The sequence below is a fragment of the Mustelus asterias genome, chromosome 26 (genome assembly GCF_964213995.1).
Source record: "Mustelus asterias chromosome 26, sMusAst1.hap1.1, whole genome shotgun sequence".
Classification (NCBI taxonomy): Eukaryota; Metazoa; Chordata; class Chondrichthyes; order Carcharhiniformes; family Triakidae; genus Mustelus; species Mustelus asterias.
Genome location: NC_135826.1, coordinates 31,472,142 through 31,487,893, shown reverse-complemented (window position 1 = coordinate 31,487,893; position 15,752 = coordinate 31,472,142). Strand labels below are relative to the sequence as shown.

The window sequence follows — 15,752 nt, the reverse complement described above, 5'->3', positions numbered from 1 at the left end:
CCCCCTCAGGGAAGAGACGTCAGATCCCCTTCTATTCCACCCCCCCCACCTCCCCACAAGGGAAGAGACGTCACATCCCCCCCCCCCCCAACCAGGGAAAGTCAAAGGCAGCGCAGCCAGCAGTGCTGTCAGCGCTGCCTTTGACTTTTGCGCTCGGGCGCGCTGAGTGCTGAAGCCTTCAAACTGCGCGTGCGCAGTTCGGTGCTTCGACAGATGCAAATGCGCTAGGCCCCGCCCACTGGACCCGCGCCGAAAAAAGGCGTATCGGGGCGCTGGAGCGCGGCTGCCGGGCGCGGGTCTGATTTACGACCGCACCCGGCACTTAGAGCCGATTTGGTAAAATCGGCCCCATTGTGTCATAAACTGCATGTATTTTGATTTTCAATTGGCTTTTGATATGCACAGCAGACTGAGGCCAGAAAAAAAAAACTAAGGACAGTTAACGGAATGGATAGCAAGCCAACTGCAAAACAGAGTGTAGAGATTAAAGATGGTTACTCAGTCAAGCCAAAGATATGAAAGTGATATTCCACAAGGATTGTTCATCATTTACAGAAACAGTTCAGGTTCTGGAATCGGAAATAGAATTTCAAAATTTGTGAACGATATAAAATTGGGGATGTAGTTAGATGTGATGTACAAAATTGGGTCTGTTCAGAGAACTGTGGCAAAATACAGGAAGACAAACTTGCTGAAACGGCATGGAATTGGTGAAGACAATTGAGTGTATATTTCGAAAGGGAGGATAAGGAACCCAAATAATCCTTGGAAAATAAGTGCCTAAATGAGGAGTAGATAGATACACAAATCACTAAAAATAACAAAATAAATTGATAAGGCCATTAAAAGAAGGAAAGCACTATTGGGGTGATCTTACTGGCGCACCGCGCCAATCGGCCAGTGTGACGAGCTGGTAAGATCACAAGAGAGGTGAAACACCAGGACGTAATCGTCTGGCCTCACTTGCCTTAACGACCTCATTGGTGGAGGCCCTCACCGGTGAGGATCACCTTTCAGGGTGTGCACTGTCCCAGACACCGACCTGTGTGTCGTTTTCCTAAATCTGAGCCTTGAAAGCTTTCTTTGCTGCTCCAACTCTGCCTATTGGCAACAGTTACAATGCTAACAGCATTACAGCAATGAGACCTGACGAGATGACATTACTGGTGGGATCGGAGGCCATTGAAGCCCCCCAGGGTGGTTGGAGGTATGGGGAGGGACAGTGTCCCTTGGGCAGTGCCAACCTGACACTGCCAACTGGACATCCTGGCAAGGCCCACTGGGTACGGAGCAGTGCCAAGGGGCGGGACCTAGGGGGAGGGGTTGGGGCCATGATGGGCCAGGGCCTTGGGGGGTTGGGCAGAGGGTACCTGCGCAGTCTGCAATTGGTGCTCGTGGGGCAGTGATCGGCTGAGGGTGAGAGGTATCAAGGCACAATCTGAAGGAGGGGGGGGGAACGATGGGGTTGGGGTGTGATTGGCCGGGGTGTCAAGCAACTTGGGAGGGGGGTGCAATATCCAGAGGGGTAGAGGAGTGACAGATCTTCAGTGTTCTATGTGCACTTGTACACAGAAAACTGAGAGACCTATGCATGCGCAATGGTGTCCTCTAGCTGTGAGCAGCTGGTTTTCTGGTGAGAATAGACTCCACCCACTCTCCCTACTGGCGTGAATTATACTTTGCCTCTTTTTTTGCACTAAGTGGCATTAAATTGTGTCAGAAAGCTCGCTGAAAAAATGAGCGCGATTCTCTCCTGTTTTCATGCTCATTTGGCACTTTGAATTTTTGGCAAGATTGCCCCCAAAGCTCATTTCTGAAGTGACAGAATTAAAAAATAGGGAAGTCCTGTAAAATAATCTTGGAATCTTGATTAAACCACACTTGGAGTACTGTGAACAGTTCTGATTTTCATGTCATAAAAAGGATATGAAGGCACCAGAGAAAATGCAAAAAAGAGATTTACTAAAATGATTCCTAAACTTAGATTCCTTACTTAGATATGATAGGTATGAAAGGGTTTGATGGGATTTAATGTAGAGAAGGTGTTTGCAAGAGACCAGAACTAGAGGCCATAAATATAAAATAATCACAACTACATTTTTCCCCCAAAGCTGATTAATTTGACGAATGGACTTTGTGGATAGAGATTGAGGGTATCATGATGAAAACTCTGGAATGCTTAAAAAAGATCAATTTGTTGTTGCTTGGGGGCCTGCAGGACTTTCTGAAACTAAAATGGGTAAATGACCACCACTTATTTTGCGGCTTTGCTATTATGCCCAGTGGAAAAGACTTGTATTATGGTGCCAAGACACTTTACATCTAACATTATGATGTTTTGTCAGTCATGCTTTACTTTCAACCATAGCTTTAAACTTTGCTCAGTCAGTAAAGATACCTTAATTATGCAGACATGTGGATTTAGGATTAGGATACATTTTAGTCTCATGTTTAAGGTTTTTTTACTTCATGAAATGGTGAAAAGTTCTCGTGATGATTTAGGGTTTGTTTTGCTAATGTACAATTTTGGATGACACTACCATGTGATTGTCAAAATGTATTAAGAGATATGACTCAGAACTTGTTTTCATGGCCACATTAGAGAAACAGGTAGCCAAGGTTGTCCTAAATTAATGAATCGAACAATGGAAGAACAGGATGAAAGCAAGTTGGCACCTGTTTTAAAAGAAATACATCCTTTCTTTGTGTTTGTTCACAGTAATATTGGTCTGGTTTAAAATAAAACTTGTCATGTCATACTCCATTATCAGCAACAAGATTTTGTGAGAAACAGAATATAAAGATACCAGGCTTTCTTGGCAAGTTATAGAGAGATTTAGAATTGGAGAGGCACAGAAACAAGATTGCATACCTACCTGGGCATGGTAAACAAGGTTGAATAGTTTTATTTCTCAATGTCTACTGCTTAATGATATCGGGTGTATCTGGTCTTGGTCTCGTAAACAAGAACCATGATCTGATGTCAGGAATTGAACTTGTTACACACCTGATCATTGCAGTCGTCCACTTATGAGATGAAAAATTCATATGCTAATATCTTTGGCAATTGAGGTTTGTGAGAATGTTTAAAAGATCAGTTTTTGGTCTAAAATTTGACACAAGGGACAGGATTTTCTAGCTGCGCTTGCCCAAGACCAGAAAACCCTGCCTGAGGTCAATGGATCTTTGTATGGTCTGCCCCCCGCCTGCTATGATTCCCATGGAGGGCAGGATGGGAAAATTCAGCCCGAGGTGTCCATCGGGGCGTTCTCCCCCATTATCCTGCATTACAATGGTAGCTACACTAGTAATGGCCTGATCTCTTTTGGTGATGTTGGTCGAGGGATAAATAGTGGCCGGGACATTGGGAGAGAACTCTTTTTCTTCTCTTATTATCATGGGATCTTTTAACTCACCTAAAAGATAGCACCTCAGTATTACATTGGCTGTGTTCTTTCAAAATTTGAGTGAAACAAAGCAAATTTAAATATGCTTCTCAAATTCAATTATAGGTGCCAAACATGTTCAGCCAAAACTAAGAGACTGATTACAATTTTAAATTCATTTATCTTGCTCCCATCTGTCTCTAATCTGCTCCAGCCCTCCTTGAATTCTCTGCTCTGCTGACACCAACCTCATGTGCATTCAACTTGCCCTTTGCCCCACTGTTAGCAGCTGTGCCTCCAGCCGCAAAATCCTAAATTTGGAATTATATCCCTAAACCCCTCTACTCCTCCCACAGCCTCTGCATCCCTGTATTTTCCTTAAAAACCAACAGTTTGAAAAAGCCTTTTGCTAACTCCCAATCGTTCCTCGGCCAGAATTCTCCAGCCATTCATGTCCTGTCACTGCTGCCAGTGAGAATGGAGAACTTGGCACTCAGACAAATCTCTGTTCACTGCAGCAGGACTGGATAATTCCAGCTGCGGACGAAGTTGAAGAATCCGGCCCCTCATGTTAAATTTTGGACAATTTTGATCTTTTAAACATTCTCACCAATGACGCTACAAAGATACATAATTGGTTATAAAGTGCATTGGGGCATTCTGATATTGTGAAGGCACTTTTATTAAATGCAAGTTCTTTCTTGAGGTGAAATTTGTGCATATATGCTAATGGGTGCAGGGACAAGTGACAAACTTGTATGCTGAGACCTGGAGAGATTTTGATTTCCCAGCCACATTCCTATGTTCAGGCTCTGACTCCTAGCAGAAATCGCTGTCTGGCAAGTAGCAGCAGGAATTCAACTGGAGAAAATCATCAAGGTGGACCTGCAGGAACTCCCCCGGCCCATAAGGAAACATCTTTTTACCTTGGCTTTCTGCCCTTGATTTCCCCTTCCCAACAAGTTTGCACAAGCAGGGAAACTAACACACTCACTCAGGCCTTGTGTTAAAATTGCAGAGCAGATCTGATGATATTATCAATACCTATTTCTACATAGGTAAAAAACTTTGAGTGGGGTTCTTGCCATACAATTTAAAATTGTGACTTGTCAGATCATGCTGGGAAAAGATTTGGTCGGTACCTTGGTTCAGTTCAACTGATCTCCACCCAATTAAAATCAAGGATGATGTTTCTTTATTAGTTTCTTCTTTTGGGGTTTTATACCGCCTTGCTCGTTTTTGAATTCCAATCTTTATGTGAAGATTTTTTCTCCCATCAACCATCCACCCATTCTATTTGGCATGAGCATAATCCTGGAATGGCTTATTGAGGCACACATCCAAAAGTTGAACTGTGGGTTTGATCACCCTGGTAATACTGCAGTGTGGGTGTTATTTCTTTGCAGGAGTCTCTTGATCTCATTGATTGCTGATTTGATTTGATTTGATTTATTATTATCACATGTATTAACATACCGTGAAAAGTATTGCTTCTTGCGCGCTATACAGACAAAACATATTGTTCATAGAAAAGGAAACGAGAGAGTGCAGAATGTAGTGTTACAGTCATAGCTAGGGTGTAGAGAAAGATCAACTTAATGCAAGGTAAGTCCATTCAAAAGTCTGACAGCAGCAGGGAAGAAGCTGTTCTTGAGTCGGTTGGTACGTGACCTCAGACTTTTGTATTTTTTTCCCGAAGGAAGAAGGTGGAAAAGAGAATGTCCGGGATGCGTGGGGTCCTTAATTATGCTGGCTGCTTTGCTGAGGCAGCGGGAAGTGTAGACAGAGTCAATGGATAGGAGGCTGGTTTGCGTGATGGATTGGGCTACATTCACGACCTTTTGTAGTTCCTTGCAGTCTTGGGCAGAGCAGGAGCCATACCAAGCTGTGATACAACCAGAAAGAATGTTTTCTATGGTGCATCTGTAAACGTTGGTGAGAGTCGTAGTTGACATGCAAAATTTCCTTCGTCTTCTGAGAAAGTAGAGGCGTTGGTGGGCTTTCTTAACTGCAGTGTCGGCATGGGGGGACCAGGACAGGTTGTTGGTGATCTGGGCACCTAAAAACCTGAAGCTCTCGACCCTTTCTACTTTGTCCCTGTTGATGTAGACAGGGGCATGTTCTCCTTTATGCTTCCTGAAGTTGATGACAATCTCCTTCGTTTTGTTGACATTTTGTATTGGATCTGAAGATGTTCCACACTAATAAGCTTCATTCTATATTCAGGCCACTGGGACACCTATTCCCACATCTCATCGATCCATTACTTTACTCTATCCTCATCCACTCAACCGTTGTCATGGACATGCACAAGAACACCTGCTGGGAACTTGATTTTTGGCATGGGAATTTACACTTGAAAATTACCACTGGTTTTAATTTCATTTTGTCAGCAATGCAGGCTACTATCACCATGAATCTTGGCTTCCCGTATCCTGTGATTCATGCTGGAACTTGTTTTTGAACCTTTCCATTCCACAGGTCAGTTGCTGCATATCAAAATTCATGGGCCGATGTGGCATACTGGGTATTTGTGTTTTTGTCGCTATCTGATGATGAATCACTGGGAATGGTTCATTTTGGCATTGAGACTTTTTGGAAGTTTCTGAGCAATCTTGGTTTTCTGCTGCAACACCAGACATTTTCATTCCATAAAGTGGCTACACCAACTAACTATTGCTCTGAACCTTTTGCTGGATTCGGGGTTTGATTTTGCCACCTTAAGTGTGCATATAGGTGTTGCATTTCTGGTGACGACGAAACCATTCAGACAGTTTTTGAGGACCCATTCTGATGCATGCTTCTCAAGGTCAGGTCTGTGACTGGTCCTTGTACTCAATGGTGTTTTGGCCTCGGTCATCTTCTTCATGGTGGATTCTGAATTCCTGCAGCATAGTTATTTGAATAGTTGGCAAGTGTTATAATAATTTTTAGCTTGAAACCAGCTTCGTACTACTTCCATTTTGTTTGACTGTTTTTTGTCATTCACCAAGCGGATCTGCTCTGTATAGGTATTTCTTAAACTTCTGCGCATCTTTGTAACACAACCCCCTTTCACCTGCTTGACCCCTTTCACCCAGTTATCAGGTAAATAATGCATGCATTTGTGGGGTGAAAAATTTGAGGCTGACTGCTAACGCAAGTATAGCATGTTGTGACTGAAAAGAGGAGCTGACTTCATGCCAAGTATATGCAAAAAATTGATTTTTGGAGCTGGAGAAATTGGGTCGTCTTGTACATTGTGTCAATTTGTAGGCTCCAATCTACAGTATCCCTCAATTGACATCACGAGCAGATTATCTGGTTGCTTTCACTTCGCTGTTTGTGGGTACTTGCTGTGTTAATTGACTGCTGCATTTCCTACTTTATAATAGTGACTGCACTTCGAAGTATCTTTAGCTCAGTGATCTATTCCTGATGTATAACCTAAGCCATTTGTCATGAATTTAATTGCTCCTTAAGCCCTAAACTCTGGAATTCCATCCCTAACCTGTCTGCCTGTAAAACATTCCTTAAAATCGAACTCTGACCAAGTTTTTTGGTTATTTGTCCTAATATTATCTTATGGGGTTCGGTCTCATTTTTTAAAATAATGCCTTTGAAGTACCTTGGGACATTTTATTCTGCAAAAATCATATAAATTCCAGTTGTTATTGTTTTCCTTTTTAATTTTCAAAAATGACCTTTTTGGTTCATACTCGTACACTGCTGATAATTTCTCAAATATCTAATTATGTAGACTGCATCATTCTCAAATTACTGGAGGGAAGTGTCTCTGTATGTACTGCACTGACTTGCGCTCCAGTGAGACCAAATTACAAAGGAATACAAGAGCAAATTCATTGAAGCTGCCATCAAGGTGGCAGATGTGATTTAATGAAGAAAAGTATATGAGAAAATGCAATTTGTGAAGATGAGCAAGTGATGGCATATTCACTGAATTGAAATTTGCTGAAGGCTGTGAATGAATAATGACCTTAGGATTCAAGTATATAATTCCTTGAATGTGCAAGTGCTCATATGAAATCATACACAAAACCTATAGCATTTAACATTCTTAAGGCCACACTTTATAAGAGCAAATAGGCGAGAGGGGATTTGTTCAAAGCAATGTTTAGGGGCAAGCCTGAGTATTCAATTCAATTTCAATTCAATTCCATTTTACTTTATTGTCCATATGGAAATTCATTTGGGACGCATTACTCGTTTGTTAAAAAAATGACATATAAATGAATAATTCAAGTACAGTGTCTCAAATCTGGTTATCTGAAAACCGGCGATGTCCAGAAACCGGACTTTATTTAAGCTATCACCTGGCTGTCTCTTCTCTTTGACATCTTTGGTATCTTCACTCCTCCAGCAACACTTAATTGAAGTGTGATGGGAACCCCACTTATATGCATAAACAGAGCTTCTGTCACAGCCCAGGCATAATAACATTGACGGATCTGAAGCAGTGCCAAAGACATTCCTGGCTTAATTGTCTCTATCTCCTTCAAAACCACCCGTTGAAATTCCTACTTGCAAAACATGCCCTCAACAGCCTGACATAGTTTGAACTGCTTGACCCAAAAACCAGTTGATACAATACTCCTTCCCACTTACCTTCACAAATGCACACCCATTTTAAAGATAAGACCGATTACCAAATATATCTTGTGCTATAATATTCGCAGTAAGTACACAGTCCTTGTAGCCCAACAGGCTAACTGTTGTCAGATACATCCTGTTCTCAAACCAAAGGCAGATGTCATGCTATCAAACTTCTGTGAATTTCTCCTCAAATCTCCCCAGATGATTATTATGTTGTGAATCAACTGAGCTCATTGGATCCTGGTTTCCCTATGAGTGTTTCTAACCTCCATTCTCAAAGATATGCCTTAAAATCTTCTTTCAAACAATGCTTTCCCTCAGGTATTCCCAACAAGAATCCACTTCCAGGATTTCCAACTCTCCTTTCAGTATTCCTTTGTTTTGAATAGACACAAGCTTTTAAACTTTCACACAATCTCTCAGGGATCCAACTACAAATTGTTTCACAGGCTGTAGCAAGATATCACCAACCTTATGACTACTTTAGATCTCTGGCTTCTCACTAGCCAACTTCACCAGGTCTGTACTTTTCAGCTCTATCCTTAACTTCAGTGAACAGTACTCTGTTCCAATTTCAGTTCCTCTGCCCTTTCGACTTCAATTTCCTGGGACCTCTCTTTTAATTCCCTGGTTTCTGAAAGTAACTGGCCTTTTGTTTCTCTGGGATTTGATTTCTTGCCCATTACTCCATTGTTATGGTTCTGCTTCTGGCAGAGCTGAGAAGCTGTTCTCTTTGTAGCCTCCTAGTTCCAACTGCTAAGGGTTCAGCTAAACAAAAAAAAACCCAAGGGCCAGAACTTACGGCTGGTCACACCGGGGGGATTGTCTGGTCCTGCGCCGATAGTACACCGTTGCTGTGGGTATCTACTGCTTTCCAGACATGATTATGATAGCTATGTTTCTAACTGGTGGCATATCAACCCCTCATGTCCTCCCATGTTCATTGTCCCTTGTTAGAACAGATACTAACAAGCTGCAGCTCTGCATAATTAAATGGAGGCCTAGTGTAAGCTGTTTGAGGTCTTCTTGTAACGAGGAATTTTATTGTCCTTGACTTTTATTTGGGTCTGTTTTAATCAAGATCTGTGGTTTTGTCATAGTTTTCCCAGCGTGACTGAATTTAGCAGCTTGTGTGACTATTAACCTTTTCAGTTTATGTTGTTTATTTAATTAATAGTGTCACAAGTAGGCTTACATTAGCACTGCAATGAAGTTGCTGTGAAAATCCCCTAGTCGCCATACTCCGGCGCCTGTTCGGGTGCACAGAGAGAATTTAGTGTGGCCAAATCACCTAACCAGCACTTCTTTCAGACTGTGGGGGGAAACTAGAGGACCCGGAGGAAACCCACGCAGACAAGGGAGAACATGTAGGCTCTGCACAGGCAATGACCAAAGCCAGGAATCGAACCTGGGTCCCTGGCACTGTGAGGCAGCAGTGTTAATCACTGTGCCACTCTGCTGCCCACATGTGAAAATGGGAAAAAACTTCAATAAAAATATATTTTTAAAAATTGGATCTAAGTAAATCCCAGAAATTAATACCTGATGGCTCCTGTTGTGAAGAAAATCACTGATTCGTAGTGAGAGAGTAGGTTTGACATCAAAGTTTGAAAATTTCTCAATAAACTTGAACGGTTGTATAGTATTAAAAGCTGAAGAGAAGTCAACAGAAGTCACGCAAGTGTAGTTGCCTAATCTAATCATGTGTGTGTGACTAAATGGACCCTGTTCAGAGCAGCATCATCCACTGCCTTATGAGGTTGATAGGCAAACTGAACTGATCACTATGTGAAACAAAAGAAATCTAAAAGACACTTTGACACAATCGGCAGGGTTTCTTGGCCGCATTCGTCCCAAGATCGGAAAATCCCGCCTGAGGTCAACAGACCTTTGCATGGTCCTGTTGCCCCCGCTACAATTCCCGTGGCGGGTGAGACAAGAAAATTCCACCCAATGTGCTAATGTGCTCAAAATGCCTATCAATGTAAGGGCAATTGGTCAGTAATCATTCAACTCAGCCGGCCTCAGCTTTTGAGCAACCGGAACGATGATGCTCGTCTTCCAGCAGCAAGAATGAGAATGCATGTCAAACAATTTCTGAAAGACTAAAGTGAAAATCCCAGTACAGAAAGGATATTAAGGCCATAGACAAACATACAGATTCTTCAGTTTGACACCAGGATGTGAACCTATATTTACAAGGAGAGCTTTTTAGATATTGAAACAATTGCGACTGGACAAATGGGATTATTGAAATCATTAAGGATTTTAATGAGGTAACAGTTTGGGGAACAGTGACATGACAGAGACATATTAAAATAAATTAGAAATAGTTATTTTGTGCATAGAATGTATTATAATGGAGGGATACTTGAGGGAGAGATGGTTGCAGCTTTCATAAATGTATATATGCTTGAAGTAACAGATGATACAAGACTATGCAGTGAAATGAAAACTGTGCTATTTTTGGGTTGCTCCAGCACAACACTAGCACAGATGAAAAAGGCTAAATGGTTTACTTTTGTATTGTAAATATAGTCCTATGATTCTATTTTATTTTCTTGGTGATTTTTTTTACATATTTATCGAATGAAGAAGTTATTGTACACGAAGAAAAAACAAATGTTTTGCATATCTCTGTTTTGGCACTGGCTATATTCACTTAGCTTTGTTACTGTGATCTATCAGGTCAGCTCACTCTTGGGATATTAATCCAATCAGATTTTTATATGATATATATATAAATTTTCCAGTCGTTGTGAGTGACCAATTTATTTGTGTTATTCCTCAGTGAAATCAACCGTTTAGACCTTGGTTTAACTGTGGAAGTGTGGAACAAAGGATTGATCTGGGACACAATGGTTGGTACAGTGTGGATCCCTTTAAGAAGCATAAGGCAATCAAATGAGGTAAGCTGTGAGTTTGTAATTTATATTTAGTTGTTATCCTGATGTCCTTGGCTGATTTTTCTAGATGGGATAATAAGATCACCTAAAGCCATTTTGCTTCACACTGATGCTAAAATTGTATTGTAAAGCCAACTTAGGTGATAACTTGACTTTAGCACCACCACCTGCAAGCTCCCCTCCAAGTCACGCACCATCCTAATTTGGAACTATATTTCATTGTTACTGGGTCAAAATCCTGAAACTCCCTCCCAACAGCACTGAGGATGTTCTTACAATACATGGACTGAAGCAGTTCAAGAAGGCAGCTCATCACCACCTTTTCAAGGGCAGTTAGCGATGGGCAATAAGCAATGCCCATATCCCATGAACAAATAAAAACACAAATGGAGGAAGACTCCACCTTAGTTTGGACTCATAGTTCTGGATTGAGAATGCAATTACTTAGCATGTGGTAAAAATTAAATTATTTTATAATGTTACGTACAAAGTATGAGTGAAAAGAAGTAGGCCATTCGGCCCCTTGAGCCTGCACTGCCATTCAATAAGATCATGGCTGATCTGATTGTGGTCTCAACTCCACATTTCTGCCTACCCCAGTAACCTCCCTTTTAGTCAGGAATCTATTTATCCCTGCCTTAAAAATATTCAATTACTCCGTTTCCACCGCTCTTTGGGGAAGAGTGTTCCAAAGCTTCACAACCCTCTGAGAGAAATAATTTTTCCTCATCTCCATCTGATATGAGAGACCTCTCATTCTTCTGAACCCCAATGGATACAGGCCAAATCTGGCCAACCTTTCCTCATAAGATCACCCCGTTATCCCAGGTATCAGCTGAATGAACTTTCTCTGAACAGTTTCTGAAGCATTTAAATCCATTCTTAAATAAGGAGGCCAAAACTGTACGCTGTATCTTAGATGTGGTCTCACCAATGCACTGTACAATTGTAACAAAACCTTAATATTCCATCCCCCTTGCAGTAAATGACAACATTCCATTTGTCTTTCTAATCACTTGCAGTACCTGCATACTAACTTTTTGCAATTCATGTACCCAAATCCCTCTGTAACTCAAAAGGTCTGCAACCTCTCTCCCTTTAAGTAATCTGCTTTTCTATTCTTCTTGCCAAAGTGGATAAATTCAGATCTTCTCACATTATACTCCATCTACCAAATTTTTACTCGCTCATTATAGTTTCATAGCTGTAAATGCAACTGTACTGATTTCTAACAGTGTCAGGAACTAAATTACCATTCTATCAATCAAAAAAACTACTCTTAGCAATTTTAGTCATAGAATGAATTGACTTTAGTGATGGAAATACCATTTAGTGATTGAAATACTGCATTGATTGGTGATATTTTAGAACTTGTGTTATCAGAATCTGAAAATGTGCATACATATCAGAGAAAATCTACTTTGAAAGACTCGTTCATCTGTTTTCAATTTGTTGAAAGGAAAAATGATAGCATTTTCCTAGGAATTTAACATAATCCTTTGCTTCATACATATGGTATAGATATGATGTTCTGTATGTAGAATGTATCCTATTTAAACATTAATTCAATATATTTTATTCCGGGAGATCTGCCAAGCAACTTTGTGTTTAAAAATGATGTCGTTGAATTTCACTATTTGTTGCTGAAACTTTGTTAAAATTAAAATTCATTCTTTAAAAAGTTGTGCATTACATGGGGATGGAGTATTTTATCATTGCCAGTACCTATCGTTACTAAATTTGGCAGTGTTTCAATTATATGTTAACATGTTGGGAACTGACAGAAGCACATTAATATAGACTATTAGTAATATTTATATAGACTTATTATTTCTTTAATTTTCAGGATAATTAATGATATGATATAACCATAATACCAGTAATTTATAAACAATACGCTGCTTGTGAAAGGGACCATTAATCAATAGTGCTTCTAGTGTATTAATTTATTTTGTTGATGGTTAATCAGTGATGACGTTTTTTTTTCTTGTATCACCAGGGCTACAAACCTTGTGTAAGAAGATGGGATTAGGCTGGGCAGCACTTTGTGGCTGATGTGGACACAATGGGCTGATTTTTAAAAAAAATATTTCTTTGACCACATATTGATGTAACCTCTCTCCACATTTTGAGGTTGGGAAAGCTGGAAGAAAGGGTTGCTCCTCAGATCTTGCTGAATTTGATGGCAGGTCGCAATTAATGCATTATGTCTCTGTTTTACGGCTACAACCAACCAGATTTGGAGCTTGGCTGGCTGATTGTTGGGTGGACTGCCTTCAACATTGTGCAGCTAGAGAGAAAAAGGAGGGAAGGATTAGAGGCCTCTGGGTGGGTGGGTGGGTGGAGAGATTGTCAAGCTGGTGTTGAATGAGATGGGAGGCCTTGGGTTTGGGAAGGGATATTGGCAAGAGAGATTGAATGGGGGTGGGAGATGTGTGTGTGGAAAAGTGGGATTGGAAAGACCTTGTGTTGGGGAGTGACAAGAGAGATCAGAATGGTTAGGCAGTGGTGTAGCTGGAGCAAGTAAACTGGATCCAGCAGCTTAGTGAAAACTCACTTACCTCCTCTAACCAAAAATCGTTTAGTGAGTGGATATCGAAGGCCCATGAAACCTGGCTGGCTCGGTTTACGGATAATTCTGAGGCATGTATCCGTCTTCTAAGATTCAAATTACCAATCTGCAACCAAGCAGTGGATTGGAAGCCCAACTCCCTACTGTCTCCATTAAAGAAAAAATGTGAGTGAGTTGGGGTTAGATTTTAGCTTTCAAAAAAATTGCATGTTTGTGTTTGGAGGGCCAAAACTGAACCCACATTCCTCCCTAAACTCCCATCTGACAGTATCGGTGTTTAATTTTCACTTTGTGCCCCTCTTTCTCATGCAACATGTACTGATTTTCCTATTATCTTTATCTTTATATCTCTTTTTTTCACTGAGTTTCATAATCTCAAAGTCAGTATGTTTCACATTATCTTCCTCACTTTTTTCATTCTGTTACTGCCAATGTAAGATACTGTACATACAATTTTGCGTTAATAACAATGGTAATGCTAATCACTCGCCATTATTATGGAGTAAATCAAACAGCAATTTATGGATTTTGTACATGAGCACTTAAATCTGAAAATTGCTGCCTGCAATGAGACAATCTTGATAATAGACTGTGCATTGAAATACTTGAAATGGCATAACTTTGGGTTTTGACCTACTAATTACTAAAGTGTGCATAAAAAGTTAGTGTTAGTACATTTAGAAGTTGTGGGAAGTAACAATTATTGCCAAACAAACTCTCCAGTCCTTAAAATTTAATTTCACTATCATGGAATCTTATTCCTTCAGAAATTAGTTAGTGTTCGAGATTTTTTTAAAAATCATTTAATTATTTTGCCTTTCTTTTATTTCTTCCTTCATCTCTCTTAACCCCCTGTTTCTTTCCAAATCTAATTTATACTTCCTTCTTAAGGCTCTGTATGTCTCTGAGGATTCTGCACGATGGTGAAAACACCTCACTGTTTCTTGACCTGCTAACAGATAAGAGTTAGTCGACACTCAAAAGTACAAACAAACTTCACAGGCCGAGGTCAACAAAGTGAATGTCAGATATCATTCCTTCGCCATTGAATGCAAAATCTGAGTGATCATTCAATCCAATTTCAAAACATTTAGCTTTAAAAGATGCAATTAAGATATAACAGTACAATTATTAAAAACATTTAGTTTTAAAAGATGTAGCTTAGATGTAAAAGAACAATTATTTAAATGTGCCCTTGTGTTACACAAAGATTCAACTCAACTTAACCACTACAGAAATGGTATTATTTATTAAGAGTTGCTCCATTCAGGAGTTAATTTTTCATGGATTTGAGTTTTTTATAACTGACAAATAAAAATTAGATGATTAACTACAGGGCTCCTCATAGAATGAACTTGTTTGCAAGGGTAGAATACTTTTTTATAGCATTCTTAAAGCTAATTTCTTAAAATCTGAACATGTTCTACAACAATATTACTCCTTCAGTTCCTTTTATTATATTGAACTTGGACAGAGACTACTTCTGTCCAGACAAAAACAGGAATCTTTGCTGATTTCTTTTTCCATCTTTATTCTGGAGAAACCGAGGCCACTTCATAGAAATCATAGAAACCCTACAGTGCAGAAGGAGGCCATTCAGCTCATCGAGTCTGCACCGACCACAATCCTACCCTACCCCCACATATTTACCCGCTAATCACTCTAATCTACGCATTTTAGGATTCTAAGGGGCAATTTTTAACCGGGCCAATCAACCTAACCCGCACATCTTTGGACTGTGGGAGGAAACCAGAGCACCCGGAGGAAACCCACGCAGACACGAGGAGAATGTGCAAACTCCACACAGACAGTGACCCGAGCCGGGAATCGAACCCGGGACCCTGGAGCTGTGAAGCAGCAGTGCTAACCACTGCGCTACCGTGCCGCCCCCAGATGTAATGTCACTAAAGCTTCTCCCCAACCCCAATGCTCTGCTAAGAATATCAAACTGAGCTCTGGCTGTTGCCAGTCTATAGCAGATATCTATTGGAATTCTTAAAGTACTTATGTGAGTGTTGAAGCATAATGTATTTGACAAACATTTGATTTTTTTTACAAGCAAGGATATATTTGGACTGTTTTCTTGTTCTAAATCATTTTGTTACTTTGAACATTGGAGCATACACACATCAGTCACAACAACACAGAAGCAGGTCTTAATTGAAACATCATACTTCACAATTCCAGTACAAGCTGATATTACACTATCCAATATGAATATTTAGATGCAACACACTCCACATTCTAGTATGAATATAGTATACTGTGTTTCACTCTCAGCATTTATATAATTCT

General features: G+C 40.3%; 1 protein-coding gene across 1 annotated transcript in view; it reads left to right on the top strand.

Annotated features, from left to right (window-relative positions):
• The window catches only part of LOC144479695 (protein unc-13 homolog A-like), a 243,852-nt gene that overhangs the window by 4,068 nt on the left and 224,032 nt on the right, over positions 1-15,752 (top strand). Inside the window, exon 3 of the mRNA XM_078198723.1 lies at positions 10,771-10,888. Within this exon, the coding sequence (XP_078054849.1) occupies positions 10,771-10,888 (118 nt within the window). The remainder of the gene's footprint in view (positions 1-10,770; positions 10,889-15,752) is intronic.